The sequence below is a fragment of the Somniosus microcephalus genome, chromosome 18, assembly GCF_052327205.1.
Source record: "Somniosus microcephalus isolate GS21.2 chromosome 18, FLI_Smic_1.0, whole genome shotgun sequence".
Lineage (NCBI taxonomy): Eukaryota > Metazoa > Chordata > Chondrichthyes > Squaliformes > Somniosidae > Somniosus > Somniosus microcephalus.
The window spans coordinates 82,173,051-82,199,970 of record NC_141004.1 but is presented as its reverse complement, the minus strand read 5'-3'; the positions used below and the strand labels follow the sequence as shown (position 1 = coordinate 82,199,970).

At 51.6% G+C, this 26,920-nt stretch overlaps 1 protein-coding gene across 1 annotated transcript in view; it reads right to left on the bottom strand.

Moving 5' to 3' along the window:
- The window catches only part of LOC147105416 (uncharacterized), a 765,681-nt gene extending 739,724 nt beyond the window's left edge, over nucleotides 1-25,957 (bottom strand). Inside the window, exon 1 of the mRNA XM_086011726.1 lies at nucleotides 25,927-25,957. Coding sequence (XP_085867852.1) covers nucleotides 25,927-25,957 — 31 coding nt within the window. The remainder of the gene's footprint in view (nucleotides 1-25,926) is intronic.
- Nucleotides 25,958-26,920: the final 963 nt, after the last annotated feature.

The window sequence follows — 26,920 nt, the reverse complement described above, 5'->3', positions numbered from 1 at the left end:
GCAGATGGTGACGTTGTCGAGGTAGGGGAAGGTTGCCTGCAAGTGGTGGTCATCGACCATGCGGTCCATCTCCCTCTGGAAGACCGAGACCCCATTCGTCATCCCAAAGGGGACTCTCAGGAATTGGTAGAGGCGTCCGTTCGCCTCGAAGGCGGTGTACGGGCTGTCCTCTGGTCTGATAGGGAGCTGGTGGTACGCTGACTTGAGGTCGATGGTGGAGAACACCCGGTATTGGGCGATTTGGTTCACCATTTCTGATATGCGGGGTAGCGGGTAGGCGTCTAGTTGGGTGTACCTGTTGATCGTTTGGCTATCGTCGATCACCATCCGTTTCTTCTCGCTACCCCTTACCACCACCACTTGGGCGCGCCACGGGCTATTGCTGCATTCAATAATGCACTCTTTCAGGAGCCTGTCTACCTCGGTCGCGATAAACCGCCTGTCCTCCCAGCTGTACCTCCTGCTTTTGGTCACTATTGGCCGGCAGTTAGGGGTAAGGTTCGCGAATAGCGAAGGCGGCTTTACCTTCAGGGTAGCCAGACCGCACACTGTGAGGGGCGGCTGGGACCCACCGTAATTGAGCGTGATGCTTTGGTGGTAGCACTGGAAATCCAGGCCCAAGATCACGCTCGCACATAGATTCTTCATGATTAATACTTTAAAATTATCGTATACAGTTCCGTTAACGGACAATTGTACTGTGCAGTAACCCATAATGGTCGATGTCTGGGTTTTATCAGCCATAGAGATGGTACCCCGAGTAGGGACCACCTTTAGGGAGAGTTGTTGTACCAGTTCAGGGTGGATAAAACTCTCCGTGCTTCCACTGTCAATTAAACATTTAACCCTGCCCCCGTTTACCTCGATGTCCACCATTGATTTGGATAGCGGGTGCGGCCTGGTCTGGTCCACTGTGACCGATGCCACTGTAGGGCCCTGATCGAGACAAGATGGCGTCCACGCTGTCTGCTCACAAGATGGCGGACCCCACGAGGTTGGGCAAGATGGCGTCCAAGATGGCCGCTCCCACGGCGCACACGCGGCGGTGGCGGGTTTTCCGGCGGGGTTCCCTCTGCACACCTTCCCGAATTGCCCCTTCTTACCGCACTTAAAGCAGGTGGTGCCTTTCGCCGGGCACAGGTTTCTGGTGTGCTTCGGCTGCCCGCAGAAGTAGCAGTTGGGTCCCCGACGCGTCGCGGCTGTCGTAGGGCTTCTGGGGGGAGAGCGGGGCCCCGACGGTGTCGGGCTGCCGGGCGGGGAAGATGCCTTCCAAGATGGCGGCGCCCTTGGTGCACACGTGGCGGCGTGGACGGCACGGGCTGAAGAGTAGGCGTCCGAGTTTCTCTGGGCCACATCCAGGGATCGTGCTGTGTCCGCAGCCTGTTTCAGGTCCAATCCCGTTTTTTCCAGCAGTCTCTGCCGGATGTAAGTGGAGCTGAGGCCTGTGATAAAGGCATCGCGAACAAGCTCGTCAGTGTACACTGCGGCTTTTACATCTTGGCACTTGCAGTCTTTGCCAAGCGTTTTCAGGGTGCCTAGGAACTCCTCCACCGATTCCCCAGGTCGCTGTGCGCGAGTAGCGAGCAGATGCCTAGACTGACTCACCCAACACTGACCGCCGTCCCAGGGTCAGACCGACTCACCAAACACTGACCCACAGCCCAGGTTCAGACCGACTCACCAAACACTGACCCATGGCCCAGGGCAGTCCGACTCACCAAACACTGACCGCCGGCCCAGGGTCAGACCGACTCACCAAACACTTACCGCCGGCCCAGTGTCAGACCGACTCACCAAACACTGACCCACAGCCCAGGGTCAGACCGTCTCACCAAACACTGACCCACAGCCCAGGGTCAGACCGACTCACCAAACACTGACCGCCGGCCCAGGGTCAGACCGGCTCACCAAACATTGACCCACAGCCCAGGGTCAGCCCGACTCACCAAACACTGACCCACAGCCCAGGGTCCGACCGACCCACAGCCCAGGGTCAGACCGTCTCACGAAACACTGACCGCCAGCCCTGGGTCAGACCGACTCACCAAACACTGACCGCCGGCCCAGGATCAGACCGACTCATCAAACACTGACCCACAGCCCAGCGTCAGACCAACTCACCAAACACTGACCCACAGCCCAGCGCCAGACCAACTCACCAAACACTGACCCACAGCCCAGGGTCAGACCGACTCACCAAACACTGACCCACAGCCCAGGGTCAGACCGACTCACCAAACACTGACCGCCGGCCCAGGGTCAGAATGACTCACCAATCACTGACCCACAGCCCGGGGTCAGACCGACTTACCAAACACTGACCCACAGCCCGGGTTCAGACCGACTCACCAAACACTGACCCACAGCCCAGGGTCAGACTGACTCTGTTAGGTCCGTGATTCTTTAAGTAGGATGTTTCCCCAAGAACTACACGGATGCTGCAACTTAACAATCAACAGGTATTTACTGGATTAGAATAGTCTCAAGACTGAAGTACAGAAGCCTGCTCCGGCTTTATATACAGCTGTGGTCACTGCCGGTACTACAGTATACAGGAGCTGTAAATCAGTTCTCTCTTAAAGGTACATACACAACAATTCCTCCCCTTTTAGATTAACAGTACCATAACATTCATTTAACAATTAACATTTTTAACATGCAACATTAACTGAAAATAGTCCATTTATAGATTCAGTCTTTGGGGCGGCTTCCTGATCCTTTCGGGATAGCGCCTTTCCTGAGGTTCTTGTTCTTGGTGCGGAGGCGATTCTGACCCCTTTTCGTTGGTTAGTTCATCGGTTTCCACTGCTACTGGTTCGGAGGTATGTCGGGTTCATCCCCAGGTACTCGAGACATGGGGTTGACTTGTTCCTGTGACACTAAGATCTGATCGACGTGGCGTCTCACAATGTTCTCCCCGACATCCACTGTGTACATTAATGGCCCCTGCCTTGTGCATATCATTCCGGGTTGCCATTTCTCTGTTCGGTAGTCACGGGCCAAGACTGGTTGTCCTACATTGAAGCTCCTTGTCGGCTTCTCATTGATGTGCTGGAATTGTTTATCCTCAACATTTCTTCGCACATTGGGTCTGAGCAAATCCAGATGAGATCTCAACCTTCGGTTAAAGAACATCATGGCCGGGGTCTGGTTGGTAACTGCATGTGTCGCATTTCTGTGGGCTAATAGGAAATTGTCCACCTTATGCAGTAGTGGAATTTCATCGTCGCACATGGCCTTGATCGCCTTTTTAAAGGTTTGTACGAACCTTTCAGCCAATCCATTTGTGGCTGGATGATATGGGGCGGATGTGTAATGCCTTACCCCATTCCTTCTCATAAATTTTTGAAACTCTTCGGACACAAACTGTGGTCCATTATCAGAGCAAATCTGCTCTGGCAAGCCGTTCCTGGCAAATATGGTCCGTAGGACTGCAATCGTTTTCTCTGCAGTGGTTGAGGACATTTTTATCACCTCAGGCCATTTCGAGTGAGCATCCACTGCTATTAAGAACATTGAGTCCTTGAATGGACCAACAAAATCAATATGCACCTGTTGCCATGGAGAGGAGGGCCACTCCCATGGGTGTAGAGGGGCATCTGGTGGTGCATTTTGGACCTTCTGGCATCCTGAGCAGCTCTTGGTTAGGTCCTCGATTTGTTGATCGATCCCCGGCCACCACACATAAGCCCTAGCAAGGCTTTTCATTTTCACCCCTCCCAGATGACCTTCATGAAGCTCATTTAGCACTCTCTCCATTAACTTGGGTGGAATCACCACTCGGAATCCACATATCACTGTCCCCTGGCATACTGACAGCTGTTCTCTTCTGGATGAGAATGCTGGCAACAGTGAGTCGCCATGTGTTGGCCATCCCCTCACCGTCAAATCACATACCCGAGACAGTGTCGGATCATTGCGGGTCTCCTTCTCTATATCCGCGTTCGTTACTGGCAATTGTTCAATTATTGACGAATAAAATATCTCGATAGGGTCCACTGCTGGTGCTTTCTCCACAGTAGGCAGTGGCAGGCGTGATAGCCCATCAGCGTTTCCATGCTGTTTCGTGCCTTTATATTCTATTTCATATTGATTCGCCCCTAGAAGCAGGGACCATCTTTGTAACCGTTGTGCAGTCATCACTGGAACGCCCTTCTTAGGATTAAAGATGGAGACAAGTGGTTGGTGGTCAGTCAGCAAGGTGAACTTCTGCCCATGCAGATAGTGGTTGAATTTTTTTACTCCCCATACTAGGCTGAGGGCCTCCCTGTCAATCTGGGCGTAGTTGCGCTCGGCTGAGGTTAGTGACCGAGACGCAGAGGCTACTGGCCTCTCCAACCCGTCTGGGAATTTGTGCGACAGCACCGCTCCAATACCATAGGGTGATGCATCACATGCCAAACGAATTGGTAGTGCTGGGTTGAAATGGGCCAACACCTCTTTTGATGTGATCAATTCTTTACACTTCTGGAAAGCTCGTCTACGTTCGTCATTCCACTTCCATGGCACCCCTGTTTGCAGTAGGGTGTTCAGTGGGTGTAATACCGTGGACAAATTTGGTAAGAACTTATGGTAGTAGTTTACCAGCCCGAGGAACGACCTCAGTTGTGACACATTTTCCGGTGCTGGAGCTTTGACTACTGCCTCTATCTTTTCAGGGGACTTATGTAACCCCTCTTCATCGATTACGTGGCCACAATACGAGATCTGTTTCTGGAAAAACTCGCACTTGTGGCGATTAGCTCGTAGCCCATATTCATAGAGTCATAGGGTCATAGAGTAATACAGCACGGATAGAGGCCCTTCGGCCCATCGTGTCCGCGCCGGCCATCAAGCCCTGTCTAATCTAATCCCATATTCCAGCATTTGGCCCGTAGCCTTGTATGCTATGGCATTTCAAGTGCACATCCAAATGCTTCTTAAATGTTGTGAGGGTTTCTGCCTCCACAACCCTTTCAGGCAGTGAGTTCCAGACTCCAACCACCCTCTGGGTGAAAAAGTTCTTTCTCAAATCCCCTCTAAACCTCCCGCCCTTTACCTTGAATCTATGCCCCCTAGTTATTGACCCCTCTACTAAGGGAAAAAGCTCCTCAGCATCCATCCTATCTATGCCCCTCATAATTTTGTACACCTCAATCATGTCCCCCTTCAGCCTCCTCAGCTCCAAGGAAAACAAACCCAACCTGCCCAGTCTCTCTTCATAGCTGAAGCGCTCCAGCCCTGGTAACATCCTGGTGAACCTCCTCTGCACCCTCTCTAACGCAATCACATCCTTCCTGTAGTGTGGCGACCAGAACTGCACACAATATTCCAGCTGTGGCCTAACCAGTGTTTTATACAGCTCCATCATAACCTCCTTGCTCTTATATTCAATGCCTCGGCTAATGAAGGCAAGTATCCCATATGCCTTTTTTACCACCTTATCCACCTGTTCCGCCGCCTTCAGGGATCTGTGTACTTGCACACCCAGATCCCTCTGACCCTCCGTCTTGCCTAGGGTCTTTCCATTCATTGTGTATTCCTTTGCCTTGTTAGTCCCCCCAAAGTGCATCACCTCGCACTTTTCCGGGTTAAATTCCATTTGCCACTGTTCCGCCCATCTGACCAACCCATCTATATCGTCCTGCAGACTGAGGCTACCCTCCTCGCTATTTACCACCCTACCAATTTTTGTATCATCCGCGAACTTACTGATCATACCCTTTACATTCATATCCAAGTCATTAATGTAGACCACAAACAGCAAGGGACCCAGCACCGATCCCTGTGGTACCCCACTGGCCACAGGCTTCCAGTCACAAAAACAACCTTCGACCATCACCCTCTGCCTTCTGCCACTAAGCCAGTTTTGTATCCAATGTGCCAAGGCACCCTGGATTCCATGGGCTCTTACCTTCTTGACCAGTCTCCTGTGCGGGACTTTATCGAAGGCCTTACTGAAATCCATGTATACCACATCCACTGCGTTACCCTCATCCACACACCTAGTCACCCCCTCAAAAAATTCAATCAAATTAGTCAGACATGATCTTCCCTTGACAAAGCCATGTTGACTATCCCTGATTAATCCTTGCCTCTCCAAGTGGAGACAAATTTTGTCCCTCAGGATTTTTTCCAATAATTTTCCTACCACTGATGTTAGGCTCACTGGCCTGTAGTTCCCCGGTTTTTCCCTACTACCCTTCTTGAATAATGGTACTACATTAGCGGTTCTCCAGTCCTCTGGCACATCCCCTGCGGCCAGAGAGGTCCTGAATATATGTGTTAGAGCCCCCGCAATCTCCTCCTTTGCCTGACACAGCAGCCTGGGATACATTTCATCCGGGCCTGGGGATTTATCCATTTTTAGGCCAGCTAAAACCGCCAATACCTCCTCCCTCTCGATGTTAATATGTTCGAGCATATCACAGTCCCCCCGCCCTATTTCTATGTCTACATCGTCCTTCTCCATAGTGAAAACAGATGCAAAAAATTCATTTAGAACCCCTCCTACATCTTCCGGCTCCACACACAGATTGCCACTTTTGTCCCTAATGGGCCCTATTTTTTCCCTAGTTATCCTCTTACCCTTAATATACTTATAAAACATCTTCGGATTTTCCTTTATTTTGCTTGCCAGTGTTATTTCATGGCCCCTCCTTGATCTCCTAATTTCTTTTTTAAGTATCCCCCTGCACTTTTTGTACTCCTCTAGGGCTTCCTCCGTCTTTAGCCTTTTGTATCTACCAAAAGCCCTCCTTTTTTTCCTAATCCATTCTCGTATATCCCCTGACATCCAAGGTTCCCTGTGGTTTTTGGAACCACCCTTGATTTTTACGGGAACATGTTGCCATTGTATGATCTCAATCTCCCTTCTGAAAGCCTCCCATTGCTCCGATGCGGATTTTCCTACAAGTAGCTGATCCCAGTCCATTTTGGCCAGATCCTGCCTTATCCTATTAAAATCGGCCTTCCCCCAATTTAGAACCTTTATTTCCGGCCCATCCCTGTCCTTTTCCATGGCCACCTTAAATCTTACCATATTATGGTCACTATCACCAAAGTGCTCACCTACTAGCACTTTTTCCACTTGGCCGGCCACATTCCCTAGAATTAGGTCCAGTACCGCCCCCTCTCTTGTAGGACTTTCTACATGCTGGCTCAAAAAGCTCTCCTGGATGCACTTTAAGAATTCTACAACCTCTGAGCCTTTCACACTCTGACTATCCCAGTTAATATTGGGGAAGTTGAAATCCCCCATTATTATTACCCTATTATTTGCACATTTCTCTGAGATTTGCCTACATATCTGTTCCTCTATCTCCCCCTGACTGTTTGGAGGCCTATAGTACACTCCCAGCAAAGTGCTTGCCCCCTTTTTGTTTTTAAGCTCCACCCATATGGCCTCATTAGAGGACCCTGCTAATATATCATCCCTCCTTACTGCAGTAATTGACTCCTTAATTAATATTGCGACACCCCCTCCTCTTATACCTCCCCCTCTGTCTCGCCTGAAGATTCTGTACCCCGGAATATTGAGCTGCCAGTCTTGCCCTTCCCTCAACCATGTCTCCGTGATAGCAACAATATCATACTCCCATATTCCTTTCATCTGGTGAGCACCTTCTCCAAGTTGGCGAGGTGATCACTGTCATTTTTGCCCGTGACCAGGATGTCATCCAAATAACACTGGGTCCCTGGAAACCCTTGCAGGACTTGATCCACCGCCCTTTGCCAAATAGCCGGAGCCGATGCTACCCCGAACACCAGCCCATTGTATTGATAGAGACCTTTATGAGTGTTGATCGTGAGGTATTGTTTCGAGGCTTCTTCTACCTCCATTTGCAAGTACGCCTGGGCTAGATCAATTTTGGTGAAGCGTTTACCTCCAGATAGCGAGGTGAAAATATCCTCAATTCGTGGAAGCGGATATTGTACCGTGTGAAGGACTGGGTTCACTATCACCTTAAAATCCCCACAGATGCGGACCTTCTTTGGTTCCCCAGGCGTATTACTCAAGGACCTCTTCATTACAGGAACGATGGGTGTAGCACACTCGCTCCAGTCTACTTTGGACAGTACTCCTGAACATTCCAACCCTTCCAGCTCTGCTTCGACGGCTGGTCTGATCGCATAAGGCACTGGTCTGGCCTTAAGAAACTTTGGCCTTGCATTTTCCTCTATTTTAATCGTTGCTGTTATGCCTTTTAGTGTTCCGAGTCCCTCCTGGAACACTTCTTTTGCGTCAGTTAGCATTTTTGACAGTCGTCCAGGTGTGACGTCGTCATCCTTTTTGGCCTCAACCTTCAGTGCCTGTATGGAATGCCAATCTAATTGTATCTTCCGGATCCATTCACATCCTAGCAGTGGTGGTCCTCCATCTGGCAATACATATAAGTCCATTTTAGGTATTTCCTGGCCTTTGTATATCATTTTCACTCTTATTTTTCCTTTGGGGTAGACTTTTTGCCCTGTGTACGTCTTCAAGACAATCTCTGTAGCTTTCAAGGGTATATGTGAAAATAGCCGTTTGTAGTCCCTTTGGTTTATGACTGTTAGGGCTGATCCTGTGTCCAATTCCATTTTCACTTGGACTCCGTCTATCTTGAGTGTAACCCAGATAGTCTGGTGATCCTCCATTTTGGTTACCTTATGTAGTTTCAGACAACCCAGCTCCTTGCTTCCGGAGTCTGTGTCACTTTTCTGTTCGTCTGAACTACTGTCCATCACCTTGTGTACCTTTTTGTACTTCTCCTGTGGAGATTTCTTGCTGTTGGTTTTCTTCCCAGACCTGCAGACTCTTGCTATGTGTCCTGCTTTTCCACACTGTCTGCACACTTGGTCCTTGAACCAACAATCCTTCTGGTCATGTGTTATTCTGCCGCAGTGATAACACTTCCCTGTTCCATAGGACATTTCATTGGTGCCATATTCTTGCGGTCTCCGTTGTATCTCTGCAGTGCCCCTTGCAGCTGCTTCATGTGATACTGGAATAAACAGGTCGTTTTCCGAGTGTCATAGAGTCATAGAGTCATAGAGTTTTACAGCACAGAAAGAGGCCCTTCGGCCCATCGTGTCTGCGCCGCCCATCCATCCCTGTCCAGTCTAATCCCATTTTCCAGCATTTGGTCCATAGCCTTGTATGCAATGGCATTTCAAGTGCTCATCCAAATGCTTCTTGAATGTTGTGAGGGTTCCTGCCTCTACCACCCTTTCAGGCATTGAGTTCCACATTCCAACCACCCTCTGGGTGAAAAAGTTCCTCCTCAAATCCCCTCTAAATCTCCTGCCCCTTACCCTGAATCTATGCCCCCTTGTTATTGACCCCCCTACTAAGGGGAAAAGTTCCTCTTTGTCTACCCTATCTATGCCCCTCATCATTTTGTACACCTCAATCAGGTCCCCCCTCAGCCTTCTTTGCTCCAAGGAAAACAACCCCAGCCTGTCCAGCCTCTCTTCATAGCTGAGGCGCTCCATCCCAGGTAACATCCTGGTGAATCTTCTCTGCACCCTCTCCAAAGCAATCACATCCTTCCTATAGTGAGGCGACCAGAACTGCACACAGTACTCCAGCTGTGGCCTCACCAGCGTTTTGTACAGTTCCATCATAACCTCCCTGCTCTTATATTCTATGCCTCGGCTAATGAAGGCAAGTATCCCATATGCCTTTTTAACCACCTTATCTACCTGTTCCGCTGCCTTCAGGGATCTATGTACATGTACACCAAGGTCCCTCTGACCCTCTGTACTTCCTAGGGTCCTACCACTCATTGTGTATTCCCTTGCCTTATTTGTCCGTCCAAAATGCATCACCTCGCACTTTTCAGGGTTAAATTCCATTTGCCACTTTTCCGCCCATCTGACCAACCCGTTTATATCGTCCTGTAGCCTGAGGCTTTCCTCCTCACAATTTACCACCCCACCAATTTTCGTGTCATCTGCGAACTTACTGATCATACCTTTTACATTCTCATCCAAATCATTTATGTAGATCACAAACAGCAAGGGACCCAGCACCGATCCCTGAGGTACCCCACTGGACACAGGCTTCCAGTCACAAAAGCATCCTTTGACCATCACCCTCTGCCTCCTGCCACTCAGCCAGTTTAGGATCCAACGCGCCAAGGCACCCTGGATCCCATGGGCTCTTACCTTCTTGACCAGTCTCCTATGCGGGACTTTGTCAAAAGCTTTACTGAGGTCCATGTAAACCACATCCACAGCATTTCCCTCATCCACCCCCCTAGTCACCCCCTCGAAAAATTCAATCAGATTTGTCAGACATGATTTACCCTTGACAAAGCCATGCTGACTATCCCCGATTAATCCTTGCCTCTCCAAGTGGAGACTAATTTTGTCCCTCAGAATTTTTTCCAATAATTTCCCTACCACAGATGTTAGGCTCACTGGCCTGTAATTCCCTGGTTTATCCCTGCTACCCTTCTTGAATAATGGTACTACGTTAGCTGTTCTCCAGTCCTCTGGTACATCCCCTGTGGCCAGAGAGGTTCTGAAAATTTGTGTCAGAGCCCCTGCAATCTCCTCCTTTGCCTCCCACAGCAGCCTGGGATACATCTCGTCTGGGCCTGGGGATTTATCCACTTTTTGGCCTGCTAAAACCGCTAGCACCTCCTCCCTCTCGATGCTAATATGTTCAAGTATGTCACAGCCCCCTTGCCCGATTTCTATGTCTGCATCGTCTTTCTCCATAGTGAACACAGATGCAAAAAATTCATTTAAAACCCCGCCTACATCATCTGGCTCTACACACAGATTGCCACTTTGGTCCCTAATGGGCCCTACCCTTTCCCTGGTTATCCTCTTGCCCTTAATATACTTATAAAACATCTTAGGATTTTCCTTTATTTTGCTCGCCAGTGTTATTTCATGGCCCCTCCTCGCCCTCCTAATTTCTTTTTTAAGTATGCCCCTGCATTTTTTATACTCCTCTAGGCAGTGACTAGTGGGGTACCGCAAGGATCGGTCCTAGGACCCCAGCTGTTCACAATATATATTAATGATCTGAACAAGGGAATTGGATGTAATATCTCCAAATTTGCAGATGACACAAAGCTGGGTGGGAGGGTATGCTGTGAGGAGGATGTCATGAAACTCCAGTATGATTTGGACAGGTTGGGTGATTGGGCAGAAACATGGCAAATGCACTATAATGTGGATAAATGTGAGGTTATCCACTTTGGTGGCAAAAACAGGAAGGCAGATTATTATTTGAATGGCAATAGATTGGGAGAAGGGGAAGTGCAAAGAGACCTGGGTGTTCTTGTGCACCAGTCGCTGAAGGTAAGCATGCAGGTGCAGCAGGCGGTTAAGAAGGCAAATGGTATGTTGGCCTTCGTAGCAATGGGGTTCGAGCACAAGAACAAGGATGCCTTGCTGCAGTTCTACAGGGCCTTGGTGAGACCGCACCTTGAGTATTGTGTGCAGTTTTGGTCACCTTACCTGAGGAAGGACGTTCTTGCCATGGAGGGAGTGCAGCGAAGATTCACCAGGCTGATACCTGGGATGGCAGGAATGACGTACGAGGAGAGATTGTGTCAATTGGGCTTATACTTGTTTTGATTTCTTCTTGGGTTCAATAAAGACTCATTTATTGAAAGAGAAAGTTGTTTTAATCTAAAGTCTATTCAACTCTTTTTAACAGCCTTTTTACAGAACACTCTATGCTGTGATGCAGCTAGAATCAAAGTGAAAGTAAAACTCTCTGCCTTGCTTCTCTCGGTCACATGACCTCTGCTGGTCAGGCATAAGTAATCAATACCTGCAATCATGCTATTAAGACATCATAATCGAACAGGCAAATAACATCACTATTTGCTGATATCATTACAATACTCACTGGAGTTTAGAAGATTGAGAGGGGATCTCATCAAAACCTATAAAATTCTGTCAGGTCTGGAGAGACTAGATGCAGAAAGGATGTTTCTGATGGCCGGGGAGTCCAGAACCAGGGGTCATAGTCTAAGGATAAGGGGTAAGCCATTTAGGTCTGAAATGAGGAGGAATTTCTTCACCCAGAGAGTGGTTAACCTGTGGAATTCTCTGCTGCAGAGGGCGGTGGAGGCCAGTTCATTAAATATATTCAAGAAAGAGTTGGATATATTTCTTGAGGCTAAAGGGATCAAGGGATATGGGGAGAAGGCAGGGACAGGGTACTGAATTTGGATGATCAGCCATGATCTCATTGAATGGCGGAGCAGGCTCGAAGGGCCGAATGGCCTACTCCTGCTCCTATCTTCTATGTTTCTATGTTTCTATGCCATACTGAAAGCCTTGTCCAACGTAAGATCCTTTTCTGATAAAAGCCGTTTCTGGGTTCCTTCACTTTGAAGCCCACACACAAACTTGTCCCTTAACGTATCTGCTAGTCCCACTCCAAACTGGCAGTGTTTCGATAGCTTGCGCAGTTCCGTTAAGTACTCAGCATTGCTTTCGTCTTTGTGTTGGTCCCTTTTATGGAACTTAAATCGTTCTGCTATCAGCAGCGATGTGGGGTTTAAGCGGTCCTGTAGGATTTCTACTATGCTTTCGAAATTCTTATTCACAGGCTTCTCTGGGGTTATTAGGTTTCGCAGTAACCCATAAGTTTTTGCACCCATGGAATTTAACAAAACTAGTGCTTTCCTAGCATCTGGCACTTCATTCGCCCTGCAGTACACCTCAATACGTTCCACATATGTTGCCCAATCTTCGACTTCATTGTCGAACGTAGAGATACTGCCACTCTTCGGCATCCCTGGATGTGATTTAACTGTCAAAAATGGCATCTCCCGCGCTTTCCCTTCTTCTACGCTGGCACAAAATGGCGTCTCCCACGCTTTCCTTTCTTCCCGCGCTCGCCCTTCTTCTCCGCTGCGGCTTCTAAAAATGGTGTCTCCCGCGCTCTTCCTTCTTCTCCGTGGCTCAATGGCGTCTCCCGCGCTGTCCCTTCTTCTCCCCGCGGACACTGTTCAGCCCTTGAGCCCTGGCTGTGCTCTGCGTGTTTTTTTTTTCTGTGCGCCTTTCCCATTTCCGCCGCTCGGTCCTGAACCCGGCTGCTGCTTTACCCTCTCTCTCTCCGTTTTGTTTTTCCTCGACGCCGCTCGGTTTTCAGCCCCCGGCTGCGCCCTGTGAGCTTCACCCTCTATCTTACCCCGTCGACGCTGCTCAGCTTTTTCTCTGCCATCGGTCGGCTCCAGCCGCCACTGTCTGGGAAGGGTCTGCGCTGCACCTGGTACCTGTCGTCAGTCTGTTGCTGATTGTCGTGGCTGGGGAACCAAGCCCGGCTCTCCACAGCCTCCCCTGCGATGTTCACTCTCTGCCGGACAACTGAGCGGTTGCTCGTGGTCGACGCCCGTGTTTCTGGCCTCGACTTTCTTCCACTGCCCTCCTGGAGCGAATCCTCGAAGGGAAATGCAGAGTTGCAGGTAGATTCGAATCGACACTCGTTGCCACTGTTAGATCGGTGATTCTTTAAAGAGGATGTTTCCCCAAGAACTGCACGGATGCTGTAACTTAACAATCAACAGGTGTTTACTGGGGTAAAGTACTCTCAAGACTGAAGTACAGAAGCCTGCTCCGGCTTTATATACAGGTGTGGTCACTGCTGGTACGACAGTATACAGGGGCTGTAAAACAGTTCTCTCTTAAAGGTACATACACAACAGACTCACCAAACACTGACCCACGGCCCAGGGTCAGACCAACTCACCAAACACTGACCCACAGCCCAGGGTCAGACCAACTCACCAAACACTGACCGCCGGCCCAGGGTCAGACCGACTCACCAAACACTGACCCACAGCCCAGGGTCAGACCGACTCACCAAACACTGACCCACAGCCCAGGGTCAGACCGACTCACCACTGACCCACAGCCCAGGGTCAGACCGACTCACCAAATACTGACCCACAGCCCAGGGTCAGACCGACTCACCAGACACTGACCGCCGGCCCAGGGTCAGACCACCTCACCAAATACTGACCCACAGCCCAGGGTCAGACCGACTCACCAAACACTGACCCATGGCCCAGGGTCAGACCAACTCACCAAACACTGACCCACAGCCCAGGGTCAGACCGACTCACCAAACACTGACCGCCGGCCCAGGGTCAGACGGACTCACCAAACACTGACCAACAGCCCAGGGTCAGACCGATTCACCAAACACTGACCGCCGGCCCAGGGTCAGACCGATTCACCAACACTGACCCATGGCCCAGGGTCAGACCGACTCACCAACACTGACCCATGGCCCAGGGTCAGACCGACTCACCAAACACTGACCGCCGGCCCAGGGTCAGACCGACTCATCAAACACTGACCCACGGCCCAGGGTCAGACGGACTCACCAAACACTGACCAACAGCCCAGGGTCAGACCGACTCACCAAACACTGACCGCCGGCCCAGGGTCAGACCGACTCATCAAACACTGACCCACGGCCCAGGGTCAGACCGACTCACCAAACACTGACCCACAGCCCAGGGTCAGACCGACTCACCAAAGACTAACCGCCGGCCCAGGGTCAGTCCGACTCAGCAAACAGTGACCCACCGCCCAGGGTCAGACCGACTCACCAAACACTGACCCACAGCCCAGGGTCAGACCGACTCACCAAACACTGACCCACAGCCCAGGGTCAGACTGACTCACCAAACACTGACCGCCGGCCCAGGGTCAGTCCGACTCAGCAAACACTGACCCACAGCCCAGGGTCAGACCGATTCACCAACACTGACCGCCGGCCCAGGGTCAGACCAACTCACCAAACACTGACCCACGGCCCAGGGTCAGACCGACTCACACTCACCACACACTGACCCAGAGAGGAGAGGAAGAGTTTAGGGGGGATAAGCTTGTCTGAAGACTAAAGGAGTGTAATGAAATCTGTTTGTTCTTGCCTGTATTCGTTCTTGCCTGTATTCGTTTTGCACTCGTGTATATTACCCTCCCCCACACGGTGTATAGTTTCACTTCCTCTTTCCTGACTAACCTGTATGACTCATTCCTGCGAGCCAGTCAGTGTGTTGAGATGTTTGCTCTGATCTTAGTGATTAAAAGCCAACTTGTTAAAGTCTATAACTGCTAGTTTTGTGGTTATTGAAGGCACATTAATTTTAATCACTAAAGAATACTAGGATGGATCGACTCCTAAAACCAGAGCGTCTGGACTTGGATCCACATTCTGCTGAAGCATCAAATCAATTTGGACACTGGCTCAAATGCTTCAAACTCTTCGCGAGGGCCTCATCCGCTAGCGAGGTAGATAAACTGAGTCTACTGACTACTCGCGTTAATCATCGGATTTATTCGTTCATCCGGGACGCCACCTCTTACACGGAGGCCATCACTATCCTGAAGGCCCAATACCAGAGGCCAGTAAACGAAGTGTACGCCAGACATCTGCTGGCTACACTCAGGCAGCGACCTGAGGAATCAATGGACGATTTCTTACAGGGCCTAAAGGACTTGGTCCGGGACTGTAACTGCAAGGCCGTGACGGCCAACGCGTACTCTGACGAATTGGTCCGCGATTCCTTCATCACGGGCCTCAAATCGAATTATATCCGGCAGAGACTGCTGGAGAAGGAGGTCCTGGACTTAAAAAAGGCAGTGGCCACTGCGCGATCGCTGGACGTGGCCCAGAAAAACTCTGACTCTTATTCTTCCGGCCATGCGGCCCTCACCGTCTCGTGCGCGCCGAGCGGGCTGCCATCTTGGAATCAGCCATCTTCCCCATCCAGGTCTCAGACCAGCTCTACACCGCCGGAGTCCCCACACAGAAGTCCACCCAGGAGTCCTACTACAGCGGCAATGTCTCGAGGCCCGAAATGCTACTTCTGCGGCCAGGCCAAGCACCCCAGACAACGATGCCCAGCGAAGGACACTACATGCTTCAAATGTAAGAAAAAGGGGCATTTTAGCAAAGTCTGCAAGGGGAATCCGATTTCCAACTCCGTCACCGCCTCGTGCGTGCCATGCGGGCCGCCATCTTGGGATCCGCCATCTTTTCCCGACTCAACGGCCGCCCAGGGCCCAACAGTGGCTTCGATCACGGTGGATCAATCCAGGCCACACCTGTTGACAAAATCCATGATGGACATACAGGTAAACGGGAATTTAACGAAATGTTTAATTGACTGTGGGAGTACCGAGAGTTTTATCCACCCTAGCCTGGTACGGCAGCACTCATTAACGGTAACCCCTACACGGAGCAGAATTGCTATGGCTGCTAAGCCCCACACTTCGGACATTTTTGGGCTACTGTGTGGTAACACTGACGATAAAACGCACGGACTACAAGGATTTTAAACTCCTCGTGATGCCAGAAATCTGTGTTAATGTAATCTTGGGCCTGGACTTCCAGTGCCACCACGAAAGTGTCACGCTAGCATATGGCGGGTCCCAGCCGCCACTCACAGTCTGTGGCCTATCAACCTTAAAAATCAGCCCGCCCTCTTTATTCGCTAATCTCGCTCCGAACTGTGGGCCCATGGCGACCAAAAGTAGACGGTACAGTCTGGAAGAGAGACACTTTATCAAGGCGGAAGTGGACAGACTCCTGCGGGAAGGCATTATTGAATGCAGTACCAGCCCGTGGCGTGCCCAAGTAGTCATAGTTAAAAATAGCGAAAAGAAACGGATGGTAATTGACTACAGCCAGACTGTTAATATTTATACCCAGCTGGACGCCTACCCTTTACCCCGCATATCAGAAATGGTCAACCAGATTGCGCAATACCGAGTCTTCTCGACTATCGATCTCAAATCCGCGTATCACCAGCTCTCCATTAGAACGGAGGACCGCCCATACACCACCTTCGAGGCGAACGGGCGCCTCTACCATTTTCTCAGAGTGCCCTTCGGGGTAACAAATGGGGTCTCGGTCTTCCAACGTGAGATGGACCGCATGGTTGACGAGAATAAACTACAAGCTACCTACCCCTATCTGGACAATGTCACTATCTGCGGGCACAACCAGCAAGACCACGATCTAAATCTTGCGAGATTTTTAAAAACTGCCCTAAAGCTGAATCTAACCTACAACGAAGACAAATGTGTCTTCAACACAACCCGTCTCTGTATCCTCGGCTGTGTGGTGGAAGATGGGGTAATTGGACCGGACCCTGACCGATTACGCCCCCTAAAGGAACTGCCCCTGCCACACAATCCCAAAGCTTTAAAAAGGTGCCTGGGATTTTTTTCGTATTATGCCCAATGGGTGCCCAATTACTCTGATAAGGCCCGACCCCTCATTAAATCAACGTCCTTCCCACTATCAGCTGAAGCTCGGGAGGCTTTCACCAGTATCAAACAGGACATTGAAAGGGCTGCACTGTGTGCAGTGGACGAAAGCATTCCCTTTCAAGTCGAAAGCGATGCGTCAGACTTTGCCTTAGCTGCGACCCTCAATCAGGCTGGGAGACCTGTGGCCTTCTTCTCCCGAACCCTTCAGGGACCTGAAATCAGGCACTCTTCTGTCGAGAAGGAGGCACAGGCTATAGTGGAGGCAGTGCGGCACTGGAGACACTACCTAGCCGGCAAACGTTTCACCCTGCTCACCGACCAGCAGTCGGTGGCTTTCATGTTTAATAACAAACAAAGGGGGAAAATCAAGAATGACAAAATACTCAGGTGGAGGATCGAACTATCCACGTTCGACTATGATATTATGTACAGGCCGGGAGCCCTTAATGAACCCCCAGACGCCCTATCGCGGGGAATGTGTGCCAGCATTCATACGGACAAATTACAGGGTCTCCACAACGACCTCTGTCACCCAGGGGTCACCCGACTATACCATTTTATAAAGTCCCACAATCTGCCCCACTCCATCGAGGAGGTCAGGGCAATGACCAGAGCCTGCCGCTTCTGTGCAGAATGCAAGTCTCGTTTCTACAGGCCTGACCGTGCACACCTTATCAAAGCCACACGGCCATTCGAGCGCCTAAGTCTGGACTTCAAGGGACCCCTTCCCTCTGCCGACCGTAACGTATACTTCCTCAATATCATCGATGAATATTCCCGCTTCCCCTTCGCCATTCCCTGCCCAGACATGACCAGTGCCACGGTCATCAAGTGTCTCGGTAATCTATTCTGCATGTTTGGCACGCCGAACTACATACACAGCGATAGGGGGACGTCATTCATGAGTGACGAGCTGCGCCAGTTCTTGCTCTCGAAGGGGATAGCCACTAGCAGAACCACTAGCTACAACCCCCGGGGTAATGGGCAAGTGGAAAGGGAGAATGCTACTGTTTGGAAGGCTGTCACGTTAGCCTTAAAGTCAAAAGGCCTTCCGACCTCCCGCTGGCAGGAAGTCCTCCCAGACATGCTCCACTCCATAAGGTCTCTGTTATGTACTGCCACTAACGCTACCTCTCACGAAAAGATGTTCGTTTTCCCCCAGAAATCTACCTCGGGCATATCTCTACCCGCGTGGCTGACGTCTCCGGGGACAGTACTATTGCGGAAGCACGTGAGAGGCCATAAAACGGACCCCCTTGTGGAAAAGGTACAGCTCCTCCATGCAAACCCTCAGTACGCCTATATCGAATACTCTGACGGGCGAGAGGACACTGTTTCCATAAAAGACCTCGCTCCCTCGGGGAGCGGAGAGAACGATGAGAGACTACCCGAGGAAGACCTACACCAAAAAGAGACAGGACGCCCAGAGGTATCAAAACCCAACTTTAACCTGGAGGACACTGCAGATAACCTGGAAGACACTGCGGAGGCCCGGACAGCGGAGGAACCAGAATCCATTCCCCTAGAGGCACCCCGACCGGCTTTGCGCCGATCACTGAGAACCACAAAACCTCCTGACAGACTCACTTATACCAACTTTTAAGAAACATCACCCCGATGGACTAAATCTAAAGAAGGGGTGAATGTAATGAAATCTGTTTGTTCTTGCCTGTATTCGTTTTGCACTCGTGTATATTACCCTCCCCCACACGGTGTACAGTTTCACTTCCTCTTTCCTGACTAACCTGCATGACTCATTCCTGCGAGCCAGTCAGTGTGTTGAGATGTTAGCTCTGATCTTAGTGATTAAAAGCCAACTTGTTAAAGTCTATAACTGCTAGTTTTGTGGTTATTGAAGGCACATCAAGGAGGAAGAGAGAAATGAAGAGGGAGCGAGTTGCTATTTTCAAGTGATGAGAGAGAATAAATTAAAGCAGGTCGCTCCTACCCAATTCTGATAGCCCACTATTCCAACACACTCCTGGTTGGCCTACCACACTCAACCCCCGGTAAAATTGAGGTCATCCAAAACTCGGCTGCCCCTGTCCTAACTCGCACCAAATCCCGTTCACCCATCGCTCCTGTGCTCGCTGGTTAAGCAACACCTCTGTAATGTAGAGTCACATGGTTTGTCACATGGTTTAATATGAGCATGCTCAGTTCGCTCTAGCCTAGTAAAGCAAGCTCGTGAACTCGCAGCTCACCGTCTCTGTCCTTCATTTGTTCTACCCACATATATTACATTTTGGCGACGAGGATGGGATCCCAAAGACATTTTTAGGGATCATGGAAGGACACAGTGTTCAACTTTCGAGTGGAAATGTTTAAGGTGAATTTGTGACACTTAAACTGAATTTTTGTGATGTTTTACTGTTAATGCTGATGCAGAATTGTATGTGCTTTGCCTTTGTGTGTGTATACCCAGCAATAGCAGCATTGATTCTCACAGGTACACATGTAGCGAGCTGAGTCACTGTTCGTCGGGATCGGGACAGTCATAGCCGCTCCTACGGGATTCATCGGAAGCCTCGGCATGTGTGACCGAGCTCGCGAGCCATTCAGTTCTTACACCGAGCGGATGGAGATGTTTTTTAGGGCCAAAAACATTATTGAGACTGAAGGTGCAGATGAGAATGTTCAAGTAATTCCTGAATGGAAAAAAGCCATTTCTCTAACGGAGATCGCGCCAGATGTCTATGGAAATTGGCAAAAAATTGTCAAGAAACTCGAGGAGCATTTCAACTCAAAACCGTTAGAAATAGCAGAGAGCTGTATGTTTGTTACCAGAAACCAAAAACAAAGTGAGACTGTTGTGTCTCCGTGTGTTCTTATACTAAAAATAATATAGACACTTTTAGCTCATTTTAGTTACTGCTTTTACTAGCTGCATTCTTGCCTTGTTTCTGTGCTGCCGCATGGTGCGGAGTGATACAAGATGTCCAACGCTGCACTGTGCACTGCCCGTGCACAGTGTGCCACATAGCAATATAACTACACCATACCAAAGTAGTTCCATACCAAAGTAGTTCCATTTAACGGTGTGATACTATAACAATGTAACATCCCTCTTTCTCAAAAAAAACTAAAACATGAAATTTAACAATTTAAATTAACAAATATTATATCTAAACTATTATTATCAACTGCAAAGAATCGTGAGTTTTTTTTTATTCGCGATATTGCTCAGGTGGTTGGATGTTGTCCCTCCACCTTGTGGATTTGGTGGTGACCATTCCTCTCTGCGGTGTTTTGGTGTGTTCCGCTCTCGTTGTTGTTGCTGTCACCTTTGGAGTTGGAGTGTGCATGCTCGTGGTTGTTTGATTTGTGGCGCTTGTTTCTGGTGTTGTGCTGCTTGTGGTAGCTGGTGTTGTCAATGTTGCTGATGTTGTCTGCTGCTTATCCAGTTCAGGTAAAGGTCTGATGTGGAGTCTGTTCCGTCTGCATTGGTTACCAGGTTCAGTCTCTACGAAGTAGGATCTTGGAGTATCAGCTTTTCCAATGACCTTGGCTGGATTCCAAGTTTTCAACACCGGGTCTTGCACATGCACTGATTGTCCATTCAGCAATTCTGGTAGCGTCTTTGCATGTTTATCGTAATGTTTGCTTCCTACGATTTGTGCTTCTGCCAGCTTCTGTCTGAAGTCCTCCTGGTCCTGGGGAGGATGTATTTTTGCTGGTAGTGCAGTCTTAAACTTCCTCCCATTCAGCAATGCCGCAGGTGATTTCATGTCTGCTTTCAGTGGTGTTGATCTGAGTGATAGGAGGGCAAGGTCTTGGTCTTCCCCCATCTCACTATTTTTGATGAGAGTTCTCTTGACAGTCTGGATCTGTCTTTTGATGAACCCGTGTCCCCTTGGGAAATGTGGGGATGAGGTTACTATTTTGAACCCATACTTTTCTGCCAGAGCTCGGAATTCACTCGATGTGAACTGGGTTCCATTGTCACAGATTACCTTTTCCGGGATTCCTTGTCCTGCCCGTGCACAGTGTGCCACATAGCAATATAACTACACCATACCAAAGTAGTTCCATTTAACGATGTGATACTATAACAATGTAACAGAGACCATCAGTGAGTACATTGTTTGGTGAGTCGGTCTGACCCTGGGCTGTGGGTCAGTGGTGAGTCGGTCTGACCCTGGGCCGTGGGTCAGTGGTGAGTCAGTCTGACCCTGGGCTGTGGGTCAGTGGTGACTCGGTCTGACCCTGGGCTGTGGGTCAGTGGTGAGTCGGTCTGACCCTGGGCTGTGGGTCAGTGGTGAGTCGGTCTGACCCTGGGCCGTGGGTCAGTGGTGAGTCGGTCTGACCCTGGGCTGTGGGTCAGTGGTGAGTCGGTCTGACCCTGGGCTGTGGGTCAGTGGTGAGTCGGTCTGACCCTGGGCTGTGGGTCAGTGGTGAGTCGGTCTGACCCTGGGCTGTGGGTCAGTATTTGGTGAGTCGGTCTGACCCTGGGCTGTGGGTCAGTGTTTGGTGAGTCGGTCTGACCCTGGGCAGTGGGTCAGTGGTGAGTCGGTCTGAACCTGGGCTGTGGGTCAGTGCTGAGTCGGTCTGACCCTGGGCTGTGGGTCACGATTTGGTGAGTCGGTCTGACCCTGGGCTGTGGGAAAGTAGTGAGTCGGTCTGACTCTGGGCTGTGGGTCAGTGGTGAGTCGTTCTGACCCTGGGCTGTGGGTCAGTGGTGAGTCGGTCTGACCCTGGGCTGTGGGTCAGTGGTGAGTCGGTCTGACCCTGGGCTGTGGGTCAGTATTTGGTGAGTCGGTCTGACCCTGGGCTGTGGGTCAGTGTTTGGTGAGTCGGTCTGACCCTGGGCTGTGGGTCAGTGGTGAGTCGGTCTGAACCTGGGCTGTGGGTCAGTGCTGAGTCGGTCTGACTCTGGGCCGTGGGTCAGTGGTGAGTCGGTCTGACCCTGGGCTGTGGGTCAGTGGTGAGTCGGTCTGACCCTGGGCTGTGGGTCAGTGTTTGGTGAGTCGGTCTCACCCTGGGCCGTGGGTCAGTGTTTGGTGAGTCGGTCTGACCCTGGGCTGTGGGTCAGTGTTTGGTGAGTCGGTCTGACCCTGGGCTGTGGGTCAGTGTTTGGTGAGTCGGTCTGACCCTGGGCCGGCGGTCAGTGGTGAGTCGGTCTGACCCTGGGCTGTGGGTCAGTGGTGAGTCGGTCTGACCCTGGGCTGTGGGTCAGTGGTGAATCGGTCTGACCCTGGGCTGTGGGTCAGTGGTGAGTCGGTCTGACCATGGGCTGTGGGTCAGTGTTTGGTGAGTCGGTCTGACCCTGGGCTGTGGGTCAGTGTTTGGTGAGTCGGTCTGTCCCTGGGCTGTGGGTCAGTGTTTGGTGAGTCGGTCTGACCCTGGGCTGTGGGTCATTGTTTGGTGAGTCGGTCTGACCCTGGGCTGTGGGTCAGTGTTTGGTGAGTCGGTCTGACCCTGGGCTGTGGGTCAGTGTTTGGTGAATCGGTCTGACCCTGGGCTGTGGGTCAGTGTTTGGTGAATCGGTCTGACCCTGGGCTGTGGGTCAGTGTTTGGTGAGTCGGTCTGACCCAGGGCTGTGGGTCAGTGGTGAGTCGGTCTGACCCTGGGCCGTGGGTCAGTGTTTGGTGAGTCGGTCTGACCCTGGGCCGTGGGTCAGTGGTGAGTCGGTCTGACCCTGGGCCGTGGGTCAGTGGTGAGTCGGTCTGACCCTGGGCCGTGGGTCAGTGGTGAGTCGGTCTGACCCTGGGCTGTGGGTCAGTGGTGATTCGGTCTGACCCTGGGCTGTGGGTCAGTGGTGAGTCGGTCTGACCCTGGGCTGTGGGTCAGTGGTGAGTCGGTCTGACCCTGGGCTGTGGGTCAGTGGTGAGTCGGTCTGACCCTGGGCTGTGGGTCAGTGTTTGGTGAGTCGGTCTGACCCTGGGCTGTGGGTCAGTATTTGGTGAGTCGGTCTGACTCTGGGCTGTGGGTCAGTGGTGAGTCGGTCTGACCCTGGGCTGTGGGTCAGTGGTGAGTCGGTCTGACCCTGGGCTGTGGGTCAGTGGTGAGTCGGTCTGACCCTGGGCCGTGGGTCATTGGTGAGTCGGTCTGAACCTGGGCTGTTGGTCAGTGGTGAGTCGGTCTGACCCTGGGCTGTGGGTCAGTGGTGAGTCGGTCTGACCCTGGGCTGTGGGTCAGTGTTTGGTGAGTCGGTCTGACCCTGGGCTGTGGGTCAGTGGTGAGTCGGTCTGACCCTGGGCTGTGGGTCAGTGTTTGGTGAGTCAGTCTGACCCTGGGCTGTGGGTCAGTGGTGAGTCGGTCTGACCTTGGGCTGTGGGTCAGTGCTGAGTCGGTCTGACCCTGGGCCGTGGGTCAGTGGTGAGTCGGTCTGACCCTGGGCTGTGGGTCAGTGTTTGGTGAGTCGGTCTGACCCTGGGCTGTGGGTCAGTATTTGGTGAGTCGGTCTGACCCTGGGCTGTGGGTCAGTAGAGAGTCGGTCTGACCCTGGGCCGTGGGTCAGTGGTGAGTCAGTCTGACCCTGGGCTGTGGGTCAGTGGTGACTCGGTCTGACCCTGGGCTGTGGGTCAGTGGTGAGTCGGTCTGACCCTGGGCTGTGGGTCAGTGGTGAGTCGGTCTGACCCTGGGCTGTGGGTCAGTGTTTGGTGAGTCGGTCTGACCCTGGGCCGTGGGTCAGTGTTTGATGAGTCGGTCTGACCCTGGGCCGTGGGTCAGTGTTTGGTGAGTCGGTCTGACCCTGGGCTGTGGGTCAGTGTTTGGTGAGTTGGTCTGACCCTGGGCTATGTGTCAGTGTTTGGTGAGTCGTTCTGACCCTGGGCTGTGGGTCACGATTTGGTGAGTCGGTCTGACCCTGGGCTGTGGGAAAGTAGTGAGTCGGTCTGACTCTGGGCTGTGGGTCAGTGGTGAGTCGTTCTGACCCTGGGCTGTGGGTCAGTGGTGAGTCGGTCTGACCCTGGGCTGTGGGTCAGTATTTGGTGAGTCGGTCTGACCCTGGGCTGTGGGTCAGTGGTGAGTCGGTCTGACCCTGGGCTGTGGGTCAGTATTTGGTGAGTCGGTCTGACCCTGGGCTGTGGGTCAGTGTTTGGTGAGTCGGTCTGACCCTGGGCTGTGGGTCAGTGGTGAGTCGGTCTGAACCTGGGCTGTGGGTCAGTGCTGAGTCGGTCTGACTCTGGGCCGTGGGTCAGTGGTGAGTCGGTCTGACCCTGGGCTGTGGGTCAGTGGTGAGTCGGTCTGACCCTGGGCTGTGGGTCAGTGTTTGGTGAGTCGGTCTCACCCTGGGCCGTGGGTCAATGTTTGGTGAGTCGGTCTGACCCTGGGCTGTGGGTCAGTGTTTGGTGAGTCGGTCTGACCCTGGGCTGTGGGTCAGTGGTGAGTCGGTCTGACCCTGGGCTGTGGGTCAGTGGTGAGTCGGTCTGACCCTGGGCTGTGGGTCAGTGGTGAATCGGTCTGACCCTGGGCTGTGGGTCAGTGGTGAGTCGGTCTGACCATGGGCTGTGGGTCAGTGTTTGGTGAGTCGGTCTGACCCTGGGCTGTGGGTCAGTGTTTGGTGAGTCGGTCTGTCCCTGGGCTGTGGGTCAGTGTTTGGTGAGTCGGTCTGACCCTGGGCTGTGGGTCATTGTTTGGTGAGTCGGTCTGACCCTGGGCTGTGGGTCAGTGTTTGGTGAGTCGGTCTGACCCTGGGCTGTGGGTCAGTGTTTGGTGAATCGGTCTGACCCTGGGCTGTGGGTCAGTGTTTGGTGAATCGGTCTGACCCTGGGCTGTGGGTCAGTGTTTGGTGAGTCGGTCTGACCCAGGGCTGTGGGTCAGTGGTGAGTCGGTCTGACCCTGGGCCGTGGGTCAGTGTTTGGTGAGTCGGTCTGACCCTGGGCCGTGGGTCAGTGGTGAGTCGGTCTGACCCTGGGCCGTGGGTCAGTGGTGAGTCGGTCTGACCCTGGGCCGTGGGTCAGTGGTGAGTCGGTCTGACCCTGGGCTGTGGGTCAGTGGTGATTCGGTCTGACCCTGGGCTGTGGGTCAGTGGTGAGTCGGTCTGACCCTGGGCTGTGGGTCAGTGGTGAGTCGGTCTGACCCTGGGCTGTGGGTCAGTGGTGAGTCGGTCTGACCCTGGGCTGTGGGTCAGTGTTTGGTGAGTCGGTCTGACCCTGGGCTGTGGGTCAGTATTTGGTGAGTCGGTCTGACTCTGGGCTGTGGGTCAGTGGTGAGTCGGTCTGACCCTGGGCTGTGGGTCAGTGGTGAGTCGGTCTGACCCTGGGCTGTGGGTCAGTGGTGAGTCGGTCTGACCCTGGGCCGTGGGTCATTGGTGAGTCGGTCTGAACCTGGGCTGTTGGTCAGTGGTGAGTCGGTCTGACCCTGGGCTGTGGGTCAGTGGTGAGTCGGTCTGACCCTGGGCTGTGGGTCAGTGTTTGGTGAGTCGGTCTGACCCTGGGCTGTGGGTCAGTGTTTGGTGAGTCAGTCTGACCCTGGGCTGTGGGTCAGTGGTGAGTCGGTCTGACCCTGGGCTGTGGGTCAGTGGTGAGTCGGTCTGACCCTGGGCTGTGGGTCAGTGGTGAGTCGGTCTGACCCTGGGCTGTGGGTCAGTGGTGAGTCGGTCTGACCGTGGGCCGTGGGTCAGTGTTTACAGGAATTGTCTATCTCTCAGTCATCTGTGGGCTCTTTCGGCCCCTGTTTGAGCGAGATGCCGAGCACTGCTGCAATGACCCTGGGGAGCTGTGCACAATGACAGCTCTGTATTGTGTTCTGGTTTACCTTGGTCCTTCTGTCTCCGCGGTGCTGTCATCCTTACTGACGACACTGTTGTTAGTTCTATACACACGACCCATGTCAGTGCTGACATTTCACGGCCTGTTCGGATTCTGTACAGACTGTGAAGGAGTCTGTAATTACAGGGTGAGAAGTGATGAAGTAGCTGTCCCCAGGAACTACACTGGACTTGTACGTCACACAGAAACACAACGATAGAAAGGTTGGTGTCTTGTTTTGCACACTTTGTATAAAAGGTTGATTGGCTATGATAAATTGACCCTTAGTGTTAGGGGGATTAAATACGTGGGGTTACGGGGATAGGGTGGGATATGTGTTGGTGTAGGGGTTACAGGGATCGGGTGGGATATGTGTCGGTGCAGGCTCGATGGGCCGAAATGGCCTCTATCTGCACTGTGGGGTTTCTGTGATTCTGTGATTCTGTGAAAACTAATAAATTGCAGCACTGCGGAGTATTACTGTTGTATCCGTGTATTAATGGAGACACGGAATGCAGGAGTTGGTTTAACAGGTGTTTACTGAACAAAGTCTGGAGGTGAACTAAAAGATACAAGACACTATACAGGCTTATATACCCGAGTGTTCACTACCGGTATTACAGTACACAGGGGCTCTTAAAGGTACATACACTACAATTCCTCCCCTTTTAGATAATTAGTACATAACATTTTAAGTAATCATTAATTAACATGTTTACAAGAACAATAATCTACACATTTGCTTTGAATGCCAGTGTCGGGTTCATCTGGTTCCAGTATCACCGGATCGGAGGTAGATACTACGGGTATCTCTGCTTCATCATTAGGCGTATAGAGTTGTGGTGTAGGTTGTCCCTTTTTGGATGACTCTATGATCTGGTCAGCATGGCGCCTTATTATGCTTTCTCCAATGTCCACGGTATACATCAGTGGTCCTAGTCGTGTGCAAATAGTTCCAGGCTGCCATTTCTCGGTACGGTAGTCCCGGGCCAAAACTTGTT